The sequence below is a fragment of the Biomphalaria glabrata genome, chromosome 3 (genome assembly GCF_947242115.1).
Source record: "Biomphalaria glabrata chromosome 3, xgBioGlab47.1, whole genome shotgun sequence".
Lineage (NCBI taxonomy): Eukaryota > Metazoa > Mollusca > Gastropoda > Planorbidae > Biomphalaria > Biomphalaria glabrata.
This window is the reverse complement of record NC_074713.1, coordinates 2,580,830-2,600,871: the sequence shown is the minus strand read 5'-3', so window position 1 is coordinate 2,600,871 and position 20,042 is coordinate 2,580,830. Positions and strand designations below refer to the sequence as shown.

General features: G+C 41.9%; 1 protein-coding gene across 4 annotated transcripts in view; it reads left to right on the top strand.

The window, feature by feature from the left end:
- Nucleotides 1-20,042, top strand: part of LOC106054226 (uncharacterized) — a 79,300-nt gene that overhangs the window by 37,675 nt on the left and 21,583 nt on the right. For all 4 annotated transcript variants that reach the window (XM_056022891.1, XM_056022894.1, XM_056022892.1 and 1 more), the window contains exon 3: nucleotides 17,692-17,836. In XM_056022891.1, the coding sequence (XP_055878866.1) occupies nucleotides 17,692-17,836 (145 nt within the window). The remainder of the gene's footprint in view (nucleotides 1-17,691; nucleotides 17,837-20,042) is intronic.

Sequence of the window (20,042 nt, the reverse complement as noted above, 5' to 3'; positions counted from 1 at the left end):
TTTAGGTTCAACGTAAACTTTAATTGGATTTTATAGATTTTTTGTTTACTTAGCGCTCGGCTATGAAAAGGTCAACTCATATTTTTATCGGTCACATTTTGGTGGTGTTAGTCTGAAGTGTAAACAAATTTAAAAAAATAAATAAATAAAAACTCATGGTGGCGAACAAGTCACTTCATTCCAAACATTAACTGCAGGTCATTGGGGTTAATTAAAGCTGTACGCGAGGGAGACATTTTAATAGCCGTGCACTGGCTGTCATAATTTGATCCATCACCACGGCCGTTTGATTTTTGCCTAGTGCATGAGATCTATGTAACACTTGTAAGTCTCCACACCAGGTGTCCGTGCTACTCACGGCTGTACTGACATCGATATCTAAGAGTCAATATGTTGATGTGGGGGAGAGGGGGGGGGAAACTCGCTTCGATTGGACATATTTGAAGGTACTTACTATCACCACGTTACGCCCTAGCTATGCATACATATTTACTTCCGGGAACACTTGTTTGTTTTTTTTTTCGAATCGACAAACTTGTAGAAGCCTTCCCATTTCTGTCTGTTGTTAAGTTTTCCTTTAGTTGCTATGATCTAATTCTTTAAAATCTACACTCGGGTGATACACATTTTTTTTTTAAATAAAAAAGATCGGGTCTGAAATGTTTGATGTTTCAAGGCTTCTCTTGTAGAAATAGGACTAAAGTATGCGTCCTTGACACTCATGTTTTTTTTTTTTTGTTTTGTTTTGTTTTTTTTTTAGAATTTCGGTTTAATCATAATTCAGTGATCCCCATACCACGGCCCGCGGACAACATCTGGCCCGTGAGGCGTTGCTATTCGACCCATCGAGACTTCAGAGGCTTTGTTCCATTTTACTCGATGTGATTCTATCCGTAACAAGCGCCTCGGAAATTCATTATCTCAGGGGCGTAGCTAGAAATTTGGGGGCACGGGGGTATTGCCTTCTTTCTGGCCCCCTGCATTTCGCGTTATATTTAATCATTAAAGTAAAAAGCACTCAAGTGGGGGCCCGGGGAGATTTTTAAATTCTCCCCCTCTCCCCCCCCCACCCTAACTACGCCACTTCATAATCTACGGGGCACCACTGTTGACGTAATTCAAACACAGGTTCACGATTTTGATTCTCCTATCTTGAAGAGCGTGCCGTGCTGCTCTGATTTTACTGTGCCCAATTGTATTCTTTTACTCTGTCTGTCTCTGATACACTTTTTAAATTTTTTTTTTTTTTTACCTTACCTTTACCTATCCCTTAGTCTGTTGGACCGTTGGTCAGGGCCGGTCTTAGGCCACTGCAACCTATGCTTTCATAGGCCCCGCGCTAATTCTAGGTGTAATTATTAAATTGCAAAATATATACGAAAAAATTCCTAAAAACTCACAAAAATTTCATGAAAAAAATAGACAAAATTGTGATTTGTGGACGTCATTCAATGCGGGAAACGTCAATCCTATCGCACGATAAAAGAAAAAAAAAAGACATTGTCAGCTTTCATGTAATAAAATGTAATTTATCGGGCGAATTTTCACCTTAATCGAAAGCTTCAATACTTTATTTAGACTTACTTTTATAGTAAATGGGATATAAATATGCCATAGGTTGCAAGGCTCGTAAAGTAAAAGTTAATTTGATCGCAGTTTTGTACTTAGTAAAGTCGATTTTTTTTTTTCTAATACAAAATCTTAATTTTCACTTATATCACTTATTATCCTTATTTCCACCTAGACTAGGCCCCGCGCAATCAGTTTCGCATAGGGCCCCCGCAATAGTTAGGACCGGCCCTGCCGTTGGTGCACCGTGCCAGACTTGTCGACCGTCTTTTTTTTTTAAATTACGTTTAATCTTTTTTTTGCTGTTTTGTCTGCGTTAGTCGTGACAAAGTATGTGGGTCATAGATGGGTCTGCACAGCCACGTGTAACACGGCGCTCTTCTTTAATCCTCGGCCTCGAAAGGCTTCAGTGTTGTGTGAAATAACATGTATATAAGTACTCTATAAATAGAACATGATAAGAAAAGGTCAAAGTTCACGCTTTTATCTACCCCCCCCCCCTTTTTTTTTTTCTCCATGTAGCTCCTTTTCCCCCAAATATTGATTACACTGGTAAGTAAATTTTACGCAAAGAAATCTAGAACATATAAATCTAGCTCGTTGCGGACACGTTCGTCTAACTGTTAGGCCTATTAGTATATCCGCCAGGTAAGTATTGCGCTATAATTAGAATTACAGAGCAAAGGGAGGTAAATAGCCCCAAAAAAATCTGTCAGTTGTTTTTTTTTTTTTTTTTTGTTACTCCGCGGCAAATGTAACAGGTCTGTGTAGTTTTAAAATGATTTCCCCCCTGGCCCACTTGCGACTCGGGTAGCAAGGAAAAGACGTGACGTGGCCTACTTCTGCCGAGCGGTGTAGTAAACAAGTGTGATACACGGACCTGACCTGTTGATGAACGAGCCGACGTAATCAGGACGTTAGTGGGGCTTTACCTGGTTTCACGTCTGCCTGTTGATGAGTTGGTGGATGAACAGCAGTAAAGCAGCAGAGTCATATGAGAGTCCTCTCTTCACACTCAGTGTAGGGATGGGCTTACGTCAAGGTGGAAGTAGGTCACAACACACGTGTGCCCATTTGTTTCAACACACACAGTTAGTTCAATTCTCGTGTTCATCTGTCTGTCTCATAGTCTCTTACTTAAAATCTAATAAGAAGCTATTTTTAGGCTACCGTCTGAAAGAGACTAACGCCACGCTTCCATTACAATGATGAAAAACTACGATTTTTTTTTTTCAGTAAAACAAAACAAATACACGAAACTCTTGCTTTCATACTTCAGAATTTCCTAAAAGTGCTCCACACTTTGATTCGTTTAGATGATTCCATTTTTTAGTGCACTCCAATCAAAGTGTTCGTGTTCACTTCTGCTTCTCGCAACGTCCACGTGGGGCTCAATGTCAACCTGAAGCTCGAGTTCCTTAAACAAGAATCTAAAAGTCGTAAAAGTGTGGCTGGTAAGAATTGACGTAGCTGAGGGACTCGAGTTCGAATCTCGATGTGCTGTGTTGTTGTTTTTTTTCATTAATAAGTCCTTGTGTCCACAAAATTAATGGTACTAATGACCGCACCATGTCGGTAACCATGACCTACAAAAAAAATTGCTAAGCTTCCTCGTGACCCACAGAAACTGGTGAACTTGGCCCATGACAAAACAGAAACTGGTAAAAACTGTGTAATGACCAAACAGAAACGGATGAACTGCCCCATGACAAAACAAACTGGTAAAAACTGTGTAATGACCAAACAGAAACGGATGAACTGCCCCATGACAAAACAAACTGGTAAAAACTGTGTAATGACCAAACAGAAACTGATGAACTGCCCCATGACCAAACAGAAACGGATGAACTGCCCCATGACCAAACAGAAACTGCCCCACGACAAAACAAACTGGTAAAAACTGTGTAATGACCAAACAGAAACTGATGAACTGCCCAATGACCAAACAGAAACGGATGAACTGCCCCATGACCAAACAGAAACTGCCCCATGACAAAACAAACTGGTAAAAACTGTGTAATGACCAAACAGAAACGGATGAACTGCCCCATGACCAAACAGAAACTGAGAAACTGCCCTATGACTAGATTGGGCTTTCTGGGAACATGACTTGATCCTTTTTCTTGAGACAGTTTTCCTCGTGTAAAGTTTCAGGTTTGGTTGGCTAGCAGTCTTTGGGTTTTAGGCGAATTGACTTTTCTCTGCGTCATGTTAGTTGATTCTCTGAAGTTTTCTTGGTTCAAAATGAGGAGAAGAAAACAAACTCTCAGAAAATAACATGCTTTTATTTCTGAAGTGTTTTATGTCAATAAAATTGTGTGTGTATTTTTCAGTTGCATTTTTTGATTTACTTTCCCTATTACTGACTAGAATAGCAAATTATAGGTCATGTGTCTGAAAAGGGTCAAGGACAAGGGTCAATAATTTCAACCATTGACAAATGAATGTTTTTTTAATGTTCCCAAGATGAATTTTCTGTTCTTGCTGTTTAAGGAAGAAAAAAAAGACAAAATTCATGTCTCAAAAAAACTAAAACTGAACTACGCATTGCACTGAGATCTTCTGTCAGCTCTAACAATAACAAGGTATTTTGTACAGAGACGTCTGCTGCCTTGTGCAGTTTTGTTTACCTTGGACAAAGTGGAAGAGCTTTACCAAGGCTTGAAAGGCCTTCAAACATTTGTTAGCGGTGTTGTTGTTGTTGTTGTTGTTTTTTTTTTTTTAAAGAATCAAATCTATCACATTCTTGCGTGTTGGTGAAAATAATATTTTGTATTGACCCGAAGACATTTTTCACTAGCGCGCAATGCACGTAATCAAACAGTTCGAGAACGGACATGAAACTGAATTAAAGAAGGAATGGGCGTCATGAAATGATATGTACACATCTACAATGCGGGGGGGGGGGAGGGGAGGAGGGGGGGTCCTTCTCCTCGGCCATCCCTCATTCGTCGCTGCAGCATGCTTACAAAAGGGGGGGGGGCGTACTTCATTCACACCTTGCAAGGGGGGACAGAGGATGTCAAGTTTCTTTGTTTCTAAGGACAACCGTTGACGAGGGTGTCCTATGGCCAGCACAACGACCAGCCGCCTTGACTTCCCCCCCGCGTATTTCAAGTGCGGCTCTCGACTATTAAGAGTTGGCCGGACTCAGTGGCTTCATAAAAATCCCGGTCTTCACCGGGGCTCGAACTCGGGACCTCTTGCTTCGGATGCCAAGCACTCAGCCACCACACCACACCCCCGTGTTTTCAATGCACCAGGCAGATAAAAGCCAAGCCCACACATACCCACAATGTCAACTTGATGTGGACTTGTACATACTTTTATTTCATGCTAACTCTGCTCTAGCTGCTATACATCTTATAAATAATTGCCTTTATCTGTGTCCATTTGGTGCTGAACCCTCTCCCCTCCCCTTTTTTTTTTTGTTTCGACTTGTGATGTATTTATTTGCAGCTTACAATGTAGATACGCTTGTGTCTAGAATCAATTCATTTACTGAGGGTTTTTTTTTTTTTTTCTTCCATGACATAGATCTGTAGGTGGGAAGGAGCATACTTTATGAGGACTTTGTAGTTGAACTCAATAATCGTGTGTGTGTGTGTGTCTTATGCGCCGTGTGTGTGAAGTAGAGCACTTTTCAGCGCTTACGCAGAGCCCGATCCAGCGCTGTGCCAATCGAAGCCCGATGTATTGACGGTGTAGAACCGATGACGGATCTAGGTCAAGCCGACGAAAGTGTGTTTACTCGGGAGCCAAGAGAGTGTGCGTGTGTTTGCCCCCCTGTCGCGGTGTGGGTGTCTGGGGGAAGGGACGTCCTTTACCTTGTACTTTTAACTGTGTCAAAAAATAGCATCTGACAGCGGGTTTTTTTTTTTGTTGTTGTAGTATTATTGTTGTTGTTGTCGTCCCAGATCGCTCTCTGAGAGGTGTATTTGTGAAGCAAGAGGTCAACGCTTAATAGCTGGTGGGTGGGTTTGTTGAATGGAATGCCATTGGCCATTTTGATTTCATTCCATTTTTGATGCACTTAGATTCATCGCCAATAACGTTACACTTGTTTTCCTTCGGTCAGACGACGTGGGCATACGTCCATCAAACTTTGAACTGAGATCTTACTCCACATCAGTTGGTGTACTCCTTCTTGTTGACCAGACGAATGCGTCAAATAGGACGGAGTACCCGGCAGAATGTTCACTCGATTGTTAACAAGATATTTAACAGAGAAATCAATGCCAATAATGATGTATACTTTTAACATAAAATAAAAGAATGGGCCTGCCATTGACAGAGGTTGTATCCAAGGCAAAAGAGAGGAATGGAGACGGCCGAGAAATCTTGCGTGGTGCGCCCCCAACGGTCCGACAAACAAAGATGAAGGTGATAAATACTCTGTTACGAGTAAATATTGTTGGAGCGTGGTGGCTGAGTTCGAATCCCGATGTAGATTGGAATTATGAACTTGGGGAATCTGAAGGACGCCCCTGAGTCCAGCCACTCCTACTGGGTACCTGACATACTTTGGGGAAGTCAGGCCATTGGTCGTTGTGCTCGTTCAACCATAGAAACATGTGAGCTCTGAGTTGAAAGAGTTGACATCTTGTTTCAGCTCAAGCATTTTTTGTTTCAAAGCTTATATCAACTCTGTCTGTTTGTCTGGCTAATTGGTTGATTTTTGTGATGGATTCACGTGTTGTCATCGACAGTGAGTACTATTGCAAACTTTTAACTTGATCTGAGATTGGGAATCGAAAGGAAAAAAAAAAACGTGTCAAAGAATACAAACTGACTTCATTAATAGAAGCTTTGTAAATACTGAGCTCAATCAAAGGACAAAGACAAAAGATGCGCTGCGTAAATAGTGCTCCATGTTTATTGTGTTCGATGCCTGGTTTTATCTAAAGTACATTCAAACATGATATTTAAAAAAAAATAATTTCTTGTGATTTTGTTACAAATACTTAAAGTTTGGAATTTGTACTTTTATCCTCACCCCCCCCCCAACACTTTAAATATAAATACCTTGTTTCTTTCCTTGATTTGGGGAAAGGGCCGGGCGCGAGGAGTAGGGCTCAAAACGTCTCCGACTAGGACTCATATATATTGGTGTTTTCTGAATCCTAAACCGTCTTCTCTTGTCCGATTCTCCTCGACCCTTGACCCCTTTAAGTTTGCATAAATGTAGTAATATTTAATTAATCATGTTTCTGCTGGAAGTGTAGGGCTGCTCCAAGCCAACAGGAAGTCGTGTTGAGAAACTGTTGGTTGTAATAATCTCAAGAACGAGACTGGCCACTTTCTGGTTTGTCAAAAAAATAGGCGCCATCACGTGTTATGATTTTTGTTTTTTAAATTCTTAAATTATTCGCGTTGGGTTGAATGTCCCAGCTTGACACTGAGAGGCGAACCTTTTGATTGGCTAAACAGAATGTAGCAATGCCGCTTGCTGTTACATTGTCGTCTGCTCAAATAGCCCAATCTGTTCCTATTGTGTTTTATTGTTCTTTGTAATAAACAGTTTATTGAAGATAAAAACAACGCCAGAAACACAGGTTAAAGCAGTGGCGGAGCTAAGGATTTTGATCTCTTTAGGGGCCCCTGCATTTTGACATTCGACATCATGACATGAGATAATGGCGTAATATTTAATGTAAGAAAAATCTTCCGGTCAATCATTTTGGGCCCGGGGGAATTTTCTAATTCGGACCCCCTTCCCCAAACCCTAGCTACGCCGCTGGGCTAAAGTCATTCAGTTTAACATAAATTATCCCTTCTGCAGTTCTACTGTTTCTCTCCATGTTCAGCCCTATTCCTTGTTCCACGCTCCGCCCTGACTCAATTCTATGACTCCGTCTTCCTCGATTTACTTCTAACACGCACACACACACACACACTCCATAGCTTGTGTTTCTCTAGCCATTATTCCATCCAACCAGAACTTGTCTCGCTCCCACCCCCATATCCAGGCCTAGGTGCATTTCTTGTCGTTAACTCGCCATGTCATCCATTCCCTGCCAATGTCACTGGGTTTAGTTCTTGTTATTATTGTAGTTTCTATTTGTGTCACGGGTTTGTTTTCACCACTAACAGTACAAAGTAATATTTACCAATAAGACACCAGCTGGGTTTTTTGTGTGTTTGTTTTTGTACCATTCGCCATTGTAATCGATATAGTTCTTGGTGCATGTTACTTTGTTTCAAGAAAGTGCTTGCTAGATCTGTCTCTTGTTACAAGAGAGCTCTTCAGAGAAGTCTTTTCTCCAGTTCATATGTTCTGACTTACGAACACGTGCTATTGACTTGTTGCTTCAGTTTAGTCAGCAGACGCAGAGCCCTTGGGCTAAGACTGGGAAGGCATTAATTATGATGGTATTCTTTGTTGACTTGCTATCAATCGTGAAGACCTGATCGGCCCTGTTGCTGGCGCCATCTCAAGTGTTTCGCGTTCAATTACGTCACATCCGCTTTCCAAAATGTAAATTTTTGGACTAGCAGAAGTCAAACTCTGTTTCGATCAATATCAGTGGTTGTTTTACTTTGTATGAAACTTTGATGATAAATAATTAAAACAAAAAAACCTCGACATCTTCTCAGCTTGTTTGTAAGATATATTTATAGATATATTTATGAGAAAACAAACCCAACTTTAAAAAAAAAAAAACACAGCAAGTAATTTAATGTTGTTAACGATGCCCAGTGCTATGTTACTTATTGATCCCAGAGGCTACTCGAACATTTAAAATGGCGGATGGAGCAAGTGGAAGTTAAGCGAATGTCTCTATCGCTGCCATTGTTTAGGAAAGTCCAAATAGATCTGCAATCTCCTCGGAAACTCAGTTGTCTTCATGACGTTGACCCCCCCCCCCCACCTCCTGTTTTTTTTTTAGTATTCTATTGTCATATCTGAACATGGGGATTGGAGCATCCAGTCATGGTCGTATCTAAACATTCAGCCGTGGTCGTATCTAAACATTCAGTCATGGTCGTATCTAAACATTCAGCCATGGTCGTATCTAAACATTCAGTCGTGGTCGTATCTAAACATTCAGCCATGGTCGTATCTAAACATTCAGCCATGGTCGTATCTAAACATTCAGTCATGGTCGTATCTAAACATTCAGCCATGGTCGTATCTAAACATTCAGTCGTGGTCGTATCTAAACACTCAGTCATGGTCGTATCTAAACATCCAGCCATGGTCGTATCTAAACATTCAGTCATGGTCGTATCTAAACATTCAGTCATGGTCGTATCTAAACATTCAGTCTTGGTCGTATCTAAACATCCAGTCTTGGTCGTATCTAAACATTCAGTCTTGGTCGTATCTAAACATTCAGTCATGGTCGTATCTAAACATTCAGCCATGGTCGTATCTAAACATTCAGCCATGGTCGTATCTAAACATTCAGCCATGGTCGTATCTAAACATTCAGCCATGGTTGTATCTGTACTTAGGAGTTTTTAGAGTCGGATCTGGCAGTTGGGATCTGAACTCTACATTTCCCTAACCCAGCCTGCATGATTACCCCCCCCCCCTTATTTTTTTTGTAAGACTCAAATCCGTTCATATTTTAGAAGAACGCAGTAAAGATGGCAAAACAAGGTCAGAGGTCAGATCTAAACCCAGCTGTCTGGTCTAGACTTATTTTCAATTTCATTCCCTAAAAACTTGTCTTTCCGCGAGAGTCCACTATTTCTATTGGACACGCCGACTAAGTCAACTGTCTTGTTTCTCTCGGGGCTCTTGTGCTCACCAAGTGAGAGTCCTTGCTCCTCTGTCTTACTTTCTCCTGTAATGATTTTTTTTCCCTTGTGCACTTTTAAGAGAAGAGTGCCTGAAGTACAGTCCCGAACAGTTACTTTGGCTTGTTTTTCAGCCTCTCTCTCTCGGCTGTGGGGGTTACGCCGTCGCACACACACACACACTCACACTGTAAGATAAACAGACGTTCAAACTTTTTCAACCTTCATGGTACAAATCAACAGGGCTAACATTGAATCCCACCCCCCCTTTCCTATTTTTTTCCCCCTTTTATTCGGGAAGACAATTTTTTAAAAAGGAATTTTATGGGGACTTCCCGGTCACACTTTGTATGTCGTGGGTTCCAATCCTCGTTTTCAAGACTTTGATTTAAAAAAAAAAAATGTTTATCTTACCTGGGTTATTATTGTCACGTAGGCCGAGCTGGGATGGTGTTACTGATCTACTTTATTGTTTCTGATGGGTCATGAGTGTCAACATGAAGGATCTGTATAGGAACGGGAGATGATTCACCGCCAAGTCTTGAGTGCAGGTCACAACCAAATTGAATTAGGATATGAGTTGCTAGCTTTAAAAGATAGGGTACCGACTTGCCTCTTCTCCTGGAGGTATAAATACACCGACATAGCAAGTCTTCATCCCTATAATTCATTAGGAACAAAATAAGATTCGAACTCAAACTTTGAGGATTAGGATCTGGCTCATGTCCCTTGACCATCTTAACCACTCCTTATTTTTTGGGTACAAAGCATAAGTATTTTCATATTTTGTTTCGGTCATTCTTCCTAATTCATTTTTTTATGACATTTCTAATTCTGAGATGGGCATTCGCGTTACCACCCTCGCTTTTGTTTCTGACTCAAGGTCAACCCTGTCAAAGTGACCACACATTTGTCAGTGAAAGGAAATGAACAGTTACAATGATACCACACTGTACGCCACAGAATCTTTGCGAACTCAAAACACCTTAATGTCAAATTGTAGTTTCAGGCATTGGTCTACTAGAGTAGTCGTTGACTAAAGGAGTTACGGCCTGTTAGTGTGATGGTGTAGGAGTTACAGCTGTTAGTGTGATGGTGTAGGAGTTACAGCTGTTAGTGTGATGGTGTAGGAGTTACAGCTGTTAGTGTGATGGTGTAGGAGTTACAGCTGTTAGTGTGATGGTGTAGGAGTTACAGCTGTTAGTGTGATGGTGTAGGAGTTACAGCTGTTAGTGTGATGGTGTAGGAGTTAAAACGGTTAGTCTGACGATGTACCTTCAATTACTAGAGTTTTGTTGTTGTCGTTGTTTTTGCATAACTTTTGTTAAATGTAAGAACAAAATGTCTATAAAGAAAACATTCGCCCTTACGTTCCTAGGTTTGGATAAGTCCCTGGTGCGTCTTTCCTCACCGTGGGGTGTTCATAATCACGTGACACTACCGCTCAACAAATGCGCGCCCACACACACACACACACACACACACTCAACATGGGAATGAGCTCATCAATGAGTACAAAATGTGCTACTCCACTTTGTGTGTGTGTGATTATGGATCAGCTGTATGTGTGTGTGATAGTGGATTAGGTGTATGTGTGTGTGTGTGTGTTGTGGAAGTTCCAGTCTGTCTAGTAGAGTGTCAGGGTCTCACTAGCTCCATACTTCTTGTTGTTATGGTGGGGGGTGGGGGAGGGGGATATCAAAAACTGCCACCAATAAAAGTCCTAACAGTACATGTTGTTTACGTTGTGCTGTATCAGGGCTTCTCAAAGAGCTCAATTTGGCGCTCCATTTCTCTGGCTGGTTTGGCCTTGGCGATGAAAGCGCTTATGATTTGAGTCTTGTTTTTACGAGAGAGTGAGGCTATCCTTACATATAGAATTCGGCTGGAGTAAGCACTTTTAGTGATGTCCATCCTCGGGTGGTACCTTTCTATCTCTCACAAGGACACGCCTCTGGACCAGATGTAACAGATTCTTCAATTATATCATTAGCCTCTGATCAGTACGTATGCCGAAATTGTGGTCCTTGTTTGACGAAGTATAAGAACCACTGTGAACAGTTTGAGAATTTAACGAGATCTCCTGCGTGTTTCCCAATGCAAGCCTATCCGTCGCGGCGTACGCATGCAAAGTAGAACAAAACTGTATGAACCATGTCCCTGTCTAAATCTGCTGTGTCCCGATCTGTCACGGATGTGTGTGTGTTAGCCGAGTCGGCCCGAGGACCGATTTGGCAACAACAACTCTGTTTACAACCCTTGACCTTCCGAAACAACAATTAGGTATGCGGATATTTCGTCATCTGTCTCACTCACCGCTTCCCACCACCACCACCACCACTTAGTACTAGTGATAGGACACACACACACACGCGCGCACACACTCGTGCTCAGCCCAGGAGGCGGAAGGGGTCAGACCTGGGGGGAAAAAAAATACATGTTTTCGTCTAGCGTGTTTTTTCTCTCCCTTGCAGCCTTGTCTTTGGCAGTGGTTCTCACACGAAGCTACGCATTGGGGATGTACTAGTGAACAAGAACCAGTCTCATAATCGGCTTGGTTTTATCGAAGAGATCTATCAATGTCTTCAAACTAAGACATAAGACACGATTGATTTTATTGATTGTACGAAAAAGGAAAGGGCATTTGATCGCACAACAACGGGGGCCAAGAGGCCTGAATCTTTCGTTGAGTTCATAAGCCAGTGGTATTACAGTGGTATTACAGTGCTGGATTGTAAAAATGTTTGTCAAATGTTTTACATTTTTCGTATTTTTCCTTCAGAGTTAAAGATAATCTACTTCCTAGTCCGAACCTCCGGCAGGACGTCGGGGGATGGCAGGGTAAGAACCCGGGCCGATCGAGACTAGCAGACTACGCCATTTACCTATAGACAACATGGGGTTATAGCTTAGGGCTCCCCAGACCCCTAATTGTTTTGAAGAGAAAGCAAAGAAATAAATTAGTGTCCCATCGTGGACTCTTTACTCTTATAGCATGGGCTTTAGGACTCCCCACTCTTATAGCATGGGCTTTAGGACTCCCCACTCTTTTAGCATGGGCTTTAGGACTCCCCACTCTTATAGCATGGGCTTTAGGACTCCCCACTCTTATAGCATGGGCTTTAGGACTCCCCACTCTTATAGCATGGGCTTTAGGACTCCCCACTCTTATAGCATGGGCTTTAGGACTCCCCACTCTTATAGCATGGGCTTTAGGACTCCCCACTCTTATAGTCTGGGTTTTATGACTTTTCACTCTGGTCTTCCTGGCTTGGCATGTTGTTTCCACCAAGCCTTGTTAATAACGTTTATAAAAAAAAAAGCTTACTTTCTGGCGGCCACATGTCTCAGAGATGGATCGAACAGAAACTGCTGTTTCTATTAGTACATAAACACACACACAAAAGTTTAAAGTGTGTTGAGTAAACCAGTTTCCCGCTATCGACTTTAATTCCAGCTGGTCTGCACTTTTTTTGGAAATCTTTGGGGAGCAAATCCTGACCGGAAGTGGATAGAAGTGTAAATAAGTTTGAGTAGCCGAGTAGAGCATTAGTTTAAAACCATCCTGACAGAAAAGGAGTTTACTTACTAACATGATTCCATTCAAACACAAGTTTCTTTTAGCCTCCGCTGTCTCCTGTGTGTTGTTTTAAAAAGTAAAGTTTCCCTTTCAAACCTTGTGGTCTATGGGGCAGATGATGTTAAGGTCATCTGTTTCTTTGGCCAACGACTAAGGAGCAGGTTGTCATGTGGCCTGCACAATGATCAACCGCCTTTACTTTCCCAAACTTAAGTCAGGCACCCATTACAGTTGGGTGGACTCAGGGCGCCCTAAAAAATCCCGAATGTCAAAATCCCAGTCTTCACCGAGATTCGATCCCAGGATCCCAGGTTCGGAAGCCAAGAGTATTAACCACTCAGCCGACGTTCCCACGTGTAGTTTAAAGACAACCGAAATATCATCAGCCCACCCGAGTGGTTAAATAAAAATGCCCTACTTCATGCAGATGAAATTAGGTCGAGACTGTGTGTGTTATCTAGTGTGTTGTTTCTGTGCTGATACTTCTAGTATGAAGTGCGCTAGTTGAACCAGTGACCTAGGTGAGTCTCGGGGGATTGGTCACTGCACTTTCAGTTTGTACACATGGCTCACACTCATTAGCGTCCTTGACCTCCCATCGTATTCAGCATGGAATTCAGTGTGGCCTATGTAGACCTCTGCGTGGGTGTGGCAGCCTATCACAGTGTACACGTCTCAACTTGAGAAATCCCGGTAGAGTCCCACCACTTAGTACAGTGGTTCTCAACCTGTGGGTCGCGACCGCCTTGGGGGGTCGATTGACGATTCGCCAGGGGTCGCCTAAGACCATCGAAAATATGAATTGTTATTGTCTACTCTTCTATTGCTGTATGTGTGTGTGTGTGTGGGGGGGGGTCGCGGCAGAGTGGGAGAATGTAAGAGGGGTCGCCGAGCTTAAAAGGTTGAGAACCGTTGACTTAGACGTACACCGAAACATTGGGGGTTTTTGCTTGTCTGTTGAAAGGTTTCATTGTAGTCTGGGCCAAGTGTACGTTTGACTATGTGTGTCATCTTGTCGTTGTAAATTATAGATTAATTTGTCCCAGCCCATTAGCATCGCCATCTTGTATGTGCCTAGCGTGTAAGCTGGCCGGACACTTCTAATGGATGGACAGATTCAAACGGTCAATACAATGTAGGCTCAGTGTTAAACCTGTTAAACCCCCCTACCATTTTTTTTTTTTCAAATGGAGTTTGCTGACGATCCTATGCATTAAATGTATTTTGTCAGATTTAAAGTTCATATCTTTCACCAAAACGAAGTCTTAACATTACTTGCATCAGATTCAGTGGCGTAGCTAAGGATTTGGGGAGGGGGGCTTGACCTTTTTAGGGGGACCCCTGCAATTTGACATTCGGCATCATGACATGAGATAATGGCATAATACTTCATGTAAAAACACATTTTGGACACTTATTTGGGGGGGGGGGGGGATTTTCAAATTTGGACCCTCGCCCTAGCTACACCACTGATAAGGTTCTCAAAATACCACACGAGTTGAAGTAAAGAATGTATTTGTTAAGATAATCTTTATTGGTCCAATCAAATGGAACTTCATCTTGACTACAGTTGACCACCCCAGCGTAACTACTGTAACAATAACAATCTAGATGCTAATACGAACAACATTCACTCACGAAACACATACACCACGGCAAAAACTGAGTAGAGCAGGAAAAGTAATTGCTGATGGCTAGAGTTACATCCCACGTGTAGACTTCCATGTAGTCCAGGCAATATTCAAGTTAGATTCTCAAGTTGACCTAGAGGTGGACTTGCAGGTGTTGAACTTAGGTCATTGATTGCTGCTCCTGTCCAGCTCAGTGACCGGAGCCGACCTTTCTGTTGTCAACAATGTTTAGTTACTAGTTAGTTTAATGCCGTAGTTTTTTTTTTTTTTTTGAAACAAAATGTAGGATGCATTTCCGTTTCACACAAAGTAGTTGTGGGGGGGGATACTGTTTTCTTTCTCTTTGCTGGCGTAAGAGCTCAAGTCTGTGGCAATGGTTCTGAAACTTTTACCAGTGGCGTCCCGACAAAAAAAAAATCGTTCAGGCCCCGGCGCCAAACATTTTCTTGCTTCCTAAATGAATTCTCCTGACGTTGTACCGCGCATTGGTCTTGTTGATAGAACGAGGAGTGTTCATGTCAAAACAAAAAGGTGCAACTAAACTGTGGTGGGTCAAATGTAGTCCAATAAAGAGGGAGGCAGCTCTGAATCTAGGAAATTTAGGCACCGGATATTTAGGCACCGGTAAATTAGGCACTTTTGACAAGGCGGAAAATTAGGCACCGGAAAAGTGCCTTACTTACCGGTGCCTAATTTTCCGGGTGCCTAAATATCCGGTGCCTAAATGTCATTTCCATACACCGGCAGCTCTGATCACTACTGTTATGCGAGGTACATATAGCGCACGTGACGTCTGTGATGGACGTGATCGTCGTAAGAACATCTTAAAGTCAGACGTTTTGGCGTGGACTTTTTTTTTTTTTGTCACGCAAACGTCGACAACATAACGACGTAGGGCAGTCGGGAGAAATTCGACCTTTCTGTCTTAAAAAAAGTATTTTTAAAAAATCACGTTTTGAAACGTTTTATTGCAATCTACACTCTAAAAGGTCCTGCTTAGTAGATGAAACAGTCTCTTCACAGAGTTATCAAACATTATTTCCAAACTTATGCTATTTTTGGTTTTTGCCCTTTTGTTATACGGAATTAGAGTATAGAGATTACGCTTTAGGTGAATTCAGTTTAGCTTTAGTTAGACGAGTCTTTACACATTTCCTTTTTTTTTTTTAACCACGGGCATGAAGATATGAGGGCTCACTCTCTTGAGAACACGTTTGATGTGGGGGTGTAAATCTAAGGTTGTGTGGGGTGTAGATCTAAGGTTGTGTGGGATGTAGATCTAAGGTTGTGTGATATATGTAGATCTAAGGTTGTGTGATATATGTAGATCTAAGGTTGTGTGGGGTGTAGATTTAAGGTTGTGTGGGATGTAGATCTAAGGTTGTGTGGGGTGTAGATCTAAGGTTGTGTGATACATGTAGATCTAATTTTGTGTGATATATGTAGATCTAAGGTTGTGTGATATATGTAGATCTAAGGTTGTGTGATATATGTAGATCTAAGGTTGTGTGGGATGTAGATCTAATGTTGTGTGGGATGTAGATCTAAGGTTGTGTGGGGTGTAGATCTAAGGTTGTGTGATACATGTAGATCTAATTTTGTGTGATATATGTAGATCTAAGGTTGTGTGATATATGTAGATCTGAGGTTGTGTGGGGTGTAGATCTAAGGTTGTGTGGGGTGTAGATCTGAGGTTGTGTGGGGTGTAGATCTAAGGTTGTGTGGGGTGTAGATTTAAGGTTGTGTGGTAGAAATGAAATGGGATTTCCTTGCGGAAAAAAGAAAGATTAAAGTTTGGATTGAAGTTAAATGTGTGCCTGGAGGGGAGCAGTGAGTATTTTGACGAAGCTCCAAACGACCTTGGGGTCAAGTTTGTCTACAACTCTTAAAGAATTGAATAGCCGTGCACGTCGCTTACTTTTGTCAGTATTTTTAGACCACGGAGCTCTAGGGAGTACGTCTTGTGTTGTTATCTCCCCTGTCATCGCATTCAGTTTACTGCCCAGCTGTCCAACAACTGCATTTCAAGAACTCAGATTCTGATGACCGCCATTTCGTTTTAATTACAATCGTAGTGCGTTTATTTTTAATCAAATTATCTAGACTCGAGAGCATTCACAGTGTAAATTGCTATCTGGGGAAAATTTGTAGCAAACATTGACTATAAAAGAAAACATTGAACAAGACGAGACGTCATTTTATAAAAATCTTCTTTCATAAGATTTAAATGTCTGTCACATTTCTTGGACGAATTCTAATTTGATTAAAGAAAAAAAAAAAGGCCTGGATATTGGCTTCTCCTAACCGCTTTTAGTATGTGTGTGTGTGGGGGAGGGTATATCAATGCTCACTGTTCATCTCGGCGAATTCGCAACTAGAACGCCAATCCACACATTAGTCACCACCCCCCTTTTTTTTTTCTTGTCCATCTTTAGGTCCAATGAAGGCTGACTTTCAAAGGCTTATATTGCAACATGTAGGTCACAGCTGGGGCTGTGTATCCGCGGGAAATACTGCATTCCTCATTAATCTTCGGACTCGAAGACAAGCTTTATTATTATATCATCCAAGCGAATCGTCTTCATCGCCGCTTAATGTTGGGCAGGAAGTCTAGTCCTTACACAGTAGATAACTTTAAACTTTTCATTCTTTTGTTTTTCTATATACTATATACTAAGTACAGGTATAACATATGTGCGTACCTTTACGCTGGTGGCTTTAATGGTCGATGCATAATGTTACAATAGTTAAATAGAGCCAAGATTTACCAGCGGTCACTTTGATCAAGGGTTGGCCTGATGGTCTGTGCTGCAGACAGAAAACACCGCTTCAGTATTTGGAAGGGAAAAAAATATATATATATATTTATTTTAACTATCTTATCGGGAGTACTTGGTTCAAGGGACATTTAGATCACTTTAATGACCAATAGCACGACTTTGTCCGTCCATCTTAAAACGGTTAGCCCACAATATCACACCCCAGAGTGTACTGGTCAGACTCGCCTTGTTACGCCGTTGTCAGGGGAACTGAAAAAACGTTCCCACTAATTTTGTTATATCATTGCTTGTAGTTAATGTTTATTCTATGTTGATAGCGATTATTGAGAGTCTCATTTTCTTGTTCACATTAGATTTTAACATTTCGTTTCGTTTCTCTCTGCAGAAGTTTTTCATCCGGGCCTCCAAACTTGAGCGACCACGCTACGTGTGTCTGAGACAGAAGGATTGCGTCATCACCAAGGAGAGCAGAGTCCACTGCCAGTACTGTCGCTATCAGAAATGTCTGCAACTCAACATGTTTTATCCCAGTAAGTCATCTGTGTCTCTCTGTACCTCAGTAGGTCATCTGTGTCTCTCTGTGCCCCAGTAAGTCATCTGTGTCTCTCTGTGCCCCAGTAGGTCATCTGTGTCTCTCTGTGCCCCAGTAGGTCATCTGTGTCTCTCTGTACCCCAGTAAGTCATCTGTGTCTCTCTGTACCCCAGTAAGTCATCTGTGTCCATCATCTCTCTGTGTCTCTGTACCCCAGTAAGTCATCTGTGTCTCTCTGTACCCCAGTAAGTCATCTGTGTCTCTCTGTACCCCAGTAAGTCATCTGTGTCTCTCTGTACCCCAGTAAGTCATCTGTGTCCATCATCTCTCTGTGTCTCTGTACCCCAGTAAGTCATCTGTGTCTCTCTGTACCCCAGTAAGTCATCTGTGTCCATCATCTCTCTGTGTCTCTGTATCCCAGTAAGTCATCTGTGTCTCTCTGTACCCCAGTAAGTCATCTGTGTCCATCATCTCTCTGTGTCTCTGTACCCCAGTAAGTCATCTGTGTCTCTCTGTACCCCAGTAAGTCATCTGTGTCCATCATCTCTCTGTGTCTCTGTACCCCAGTAAGTCATCTATGTCTCTCTGTACCCCAGTAAGTCATCTGTGTCTCTCTGTACCCCAGTAAGTCATCTGTGTCTCTCTGTACCCCAGTAAGTCATCTGTGTCTCTCTGTACGCCAGTAAGTCATCTGTGTCCATCATCTCTCTGTGTCTCTGTACCCCAGTAAGTCATCTGTGTCTCTCTGTACCCCAGTAAGTCATCTGTGTCCATCATCTCTCTGTGACTCTGTATCCCAGTAAGTCATCTGTGTCTCTCTGTACCCCAGTAAGTCATCTGTGTCCATCATCTCTCTGTGTCTCTCTGTATCCCAGTAAGTCACCTGTGTCCATCGTCTCTCTGTGTCTCTGTATCCCAGTAAGTCATCTGTGTCCATCGTCTTTGTATCTCTCTGTGTGTATCTCAATAATTTATATGTGTCCATCATCTCTCTGTGTCTCTCTCTGTATCTCATTAAGTTATCTGTGTCCATTGTCTCTCGGTGTGTATCTCATTAAGTTATCTGTGTCCATTGTCTCTCTGTGTGTATCTCAATAAGTTATCTGTGTCATTGTCTCTCTGTGTGTATCTCAATAAGTTTTCTGTGTCCATTGTCTCTCTGTGTGTATCTCAATAAGTTATCTGTGTCCATTGTCTCTCTGTGTGTATCTCAATAAGTTATCTGTTTCCATCTTCTCTCTGTGTGTATCTCAATAAGTTATCTGTGTCCATCATCTCTCTGTGTGTCTCTGTATCTCAACAAGTTATCTGTGTCCATCGTCTCTCTGTGTGTCTCTGTATCTCAATAAGTTATCTGTGTCCATCATCTCTCTGTGTGTCTCTGTATCTCAATAAGTTATCTGTGTCCATCTTCTCTCTGTGGTATGAATGACTGTCGTCAATACCTTTAAGTAATTATCTGATTGACCATTGTCAATATGTCAAATAAGTATCTGATTGACCATAGTCAGTACACAACAATATGCTCACACCAACTGTAGTTACAGACCCCCCCCCCCGGGGTCTGTTTTATAGACACTGAAAAACATAATGCACATTTGCGCTGAGTTTCTGCTGACTGGCGACACCTCCCCTCTCCCGGTATGGTTATGACATAAACCGCTACTCGTGTAAAAACAAAAATCGGGCATCATTTAATATACCAAAACACAAGTTGAATGCTAGGTCTTATGTGTAACATCAAATAGACTTGATTAGTGAATGCACAAACTACGAACCGCGGGCCATATTCGGCCCAATATCGTGCCCCTCCATACCCTTGCCCACAATGTCTTTGTGTACTTTGCAGAGTTCCGCCGGGCACGAAACATTTTTTTTCCTTTCTGTAACGCGGTCTGTGACATGTCGGAAATGAATCTGACACCCAAAACGAAAAGGCTGGACAACACTAGATCATAGTAGTGGGAGCAACGTGTCCATTCTGACATGCACACTTCCAGGCAGGACTTTGGTAGAAGTAGGAAGAAGTCAGCGCTAATTACCTGCTGGAAAGAAAAAACATTTGGAACAATTCTCACTCTTGTGGTTTCTATTTCATAAAGAAATAGTATTTCGTTTTAAGTCAGCTATCAATGGGGAACATTGGTTGAGCACAAACACATGTTGAAGAGTTCCACTATTTTTCTCTGACTTAGTGAAGTCAT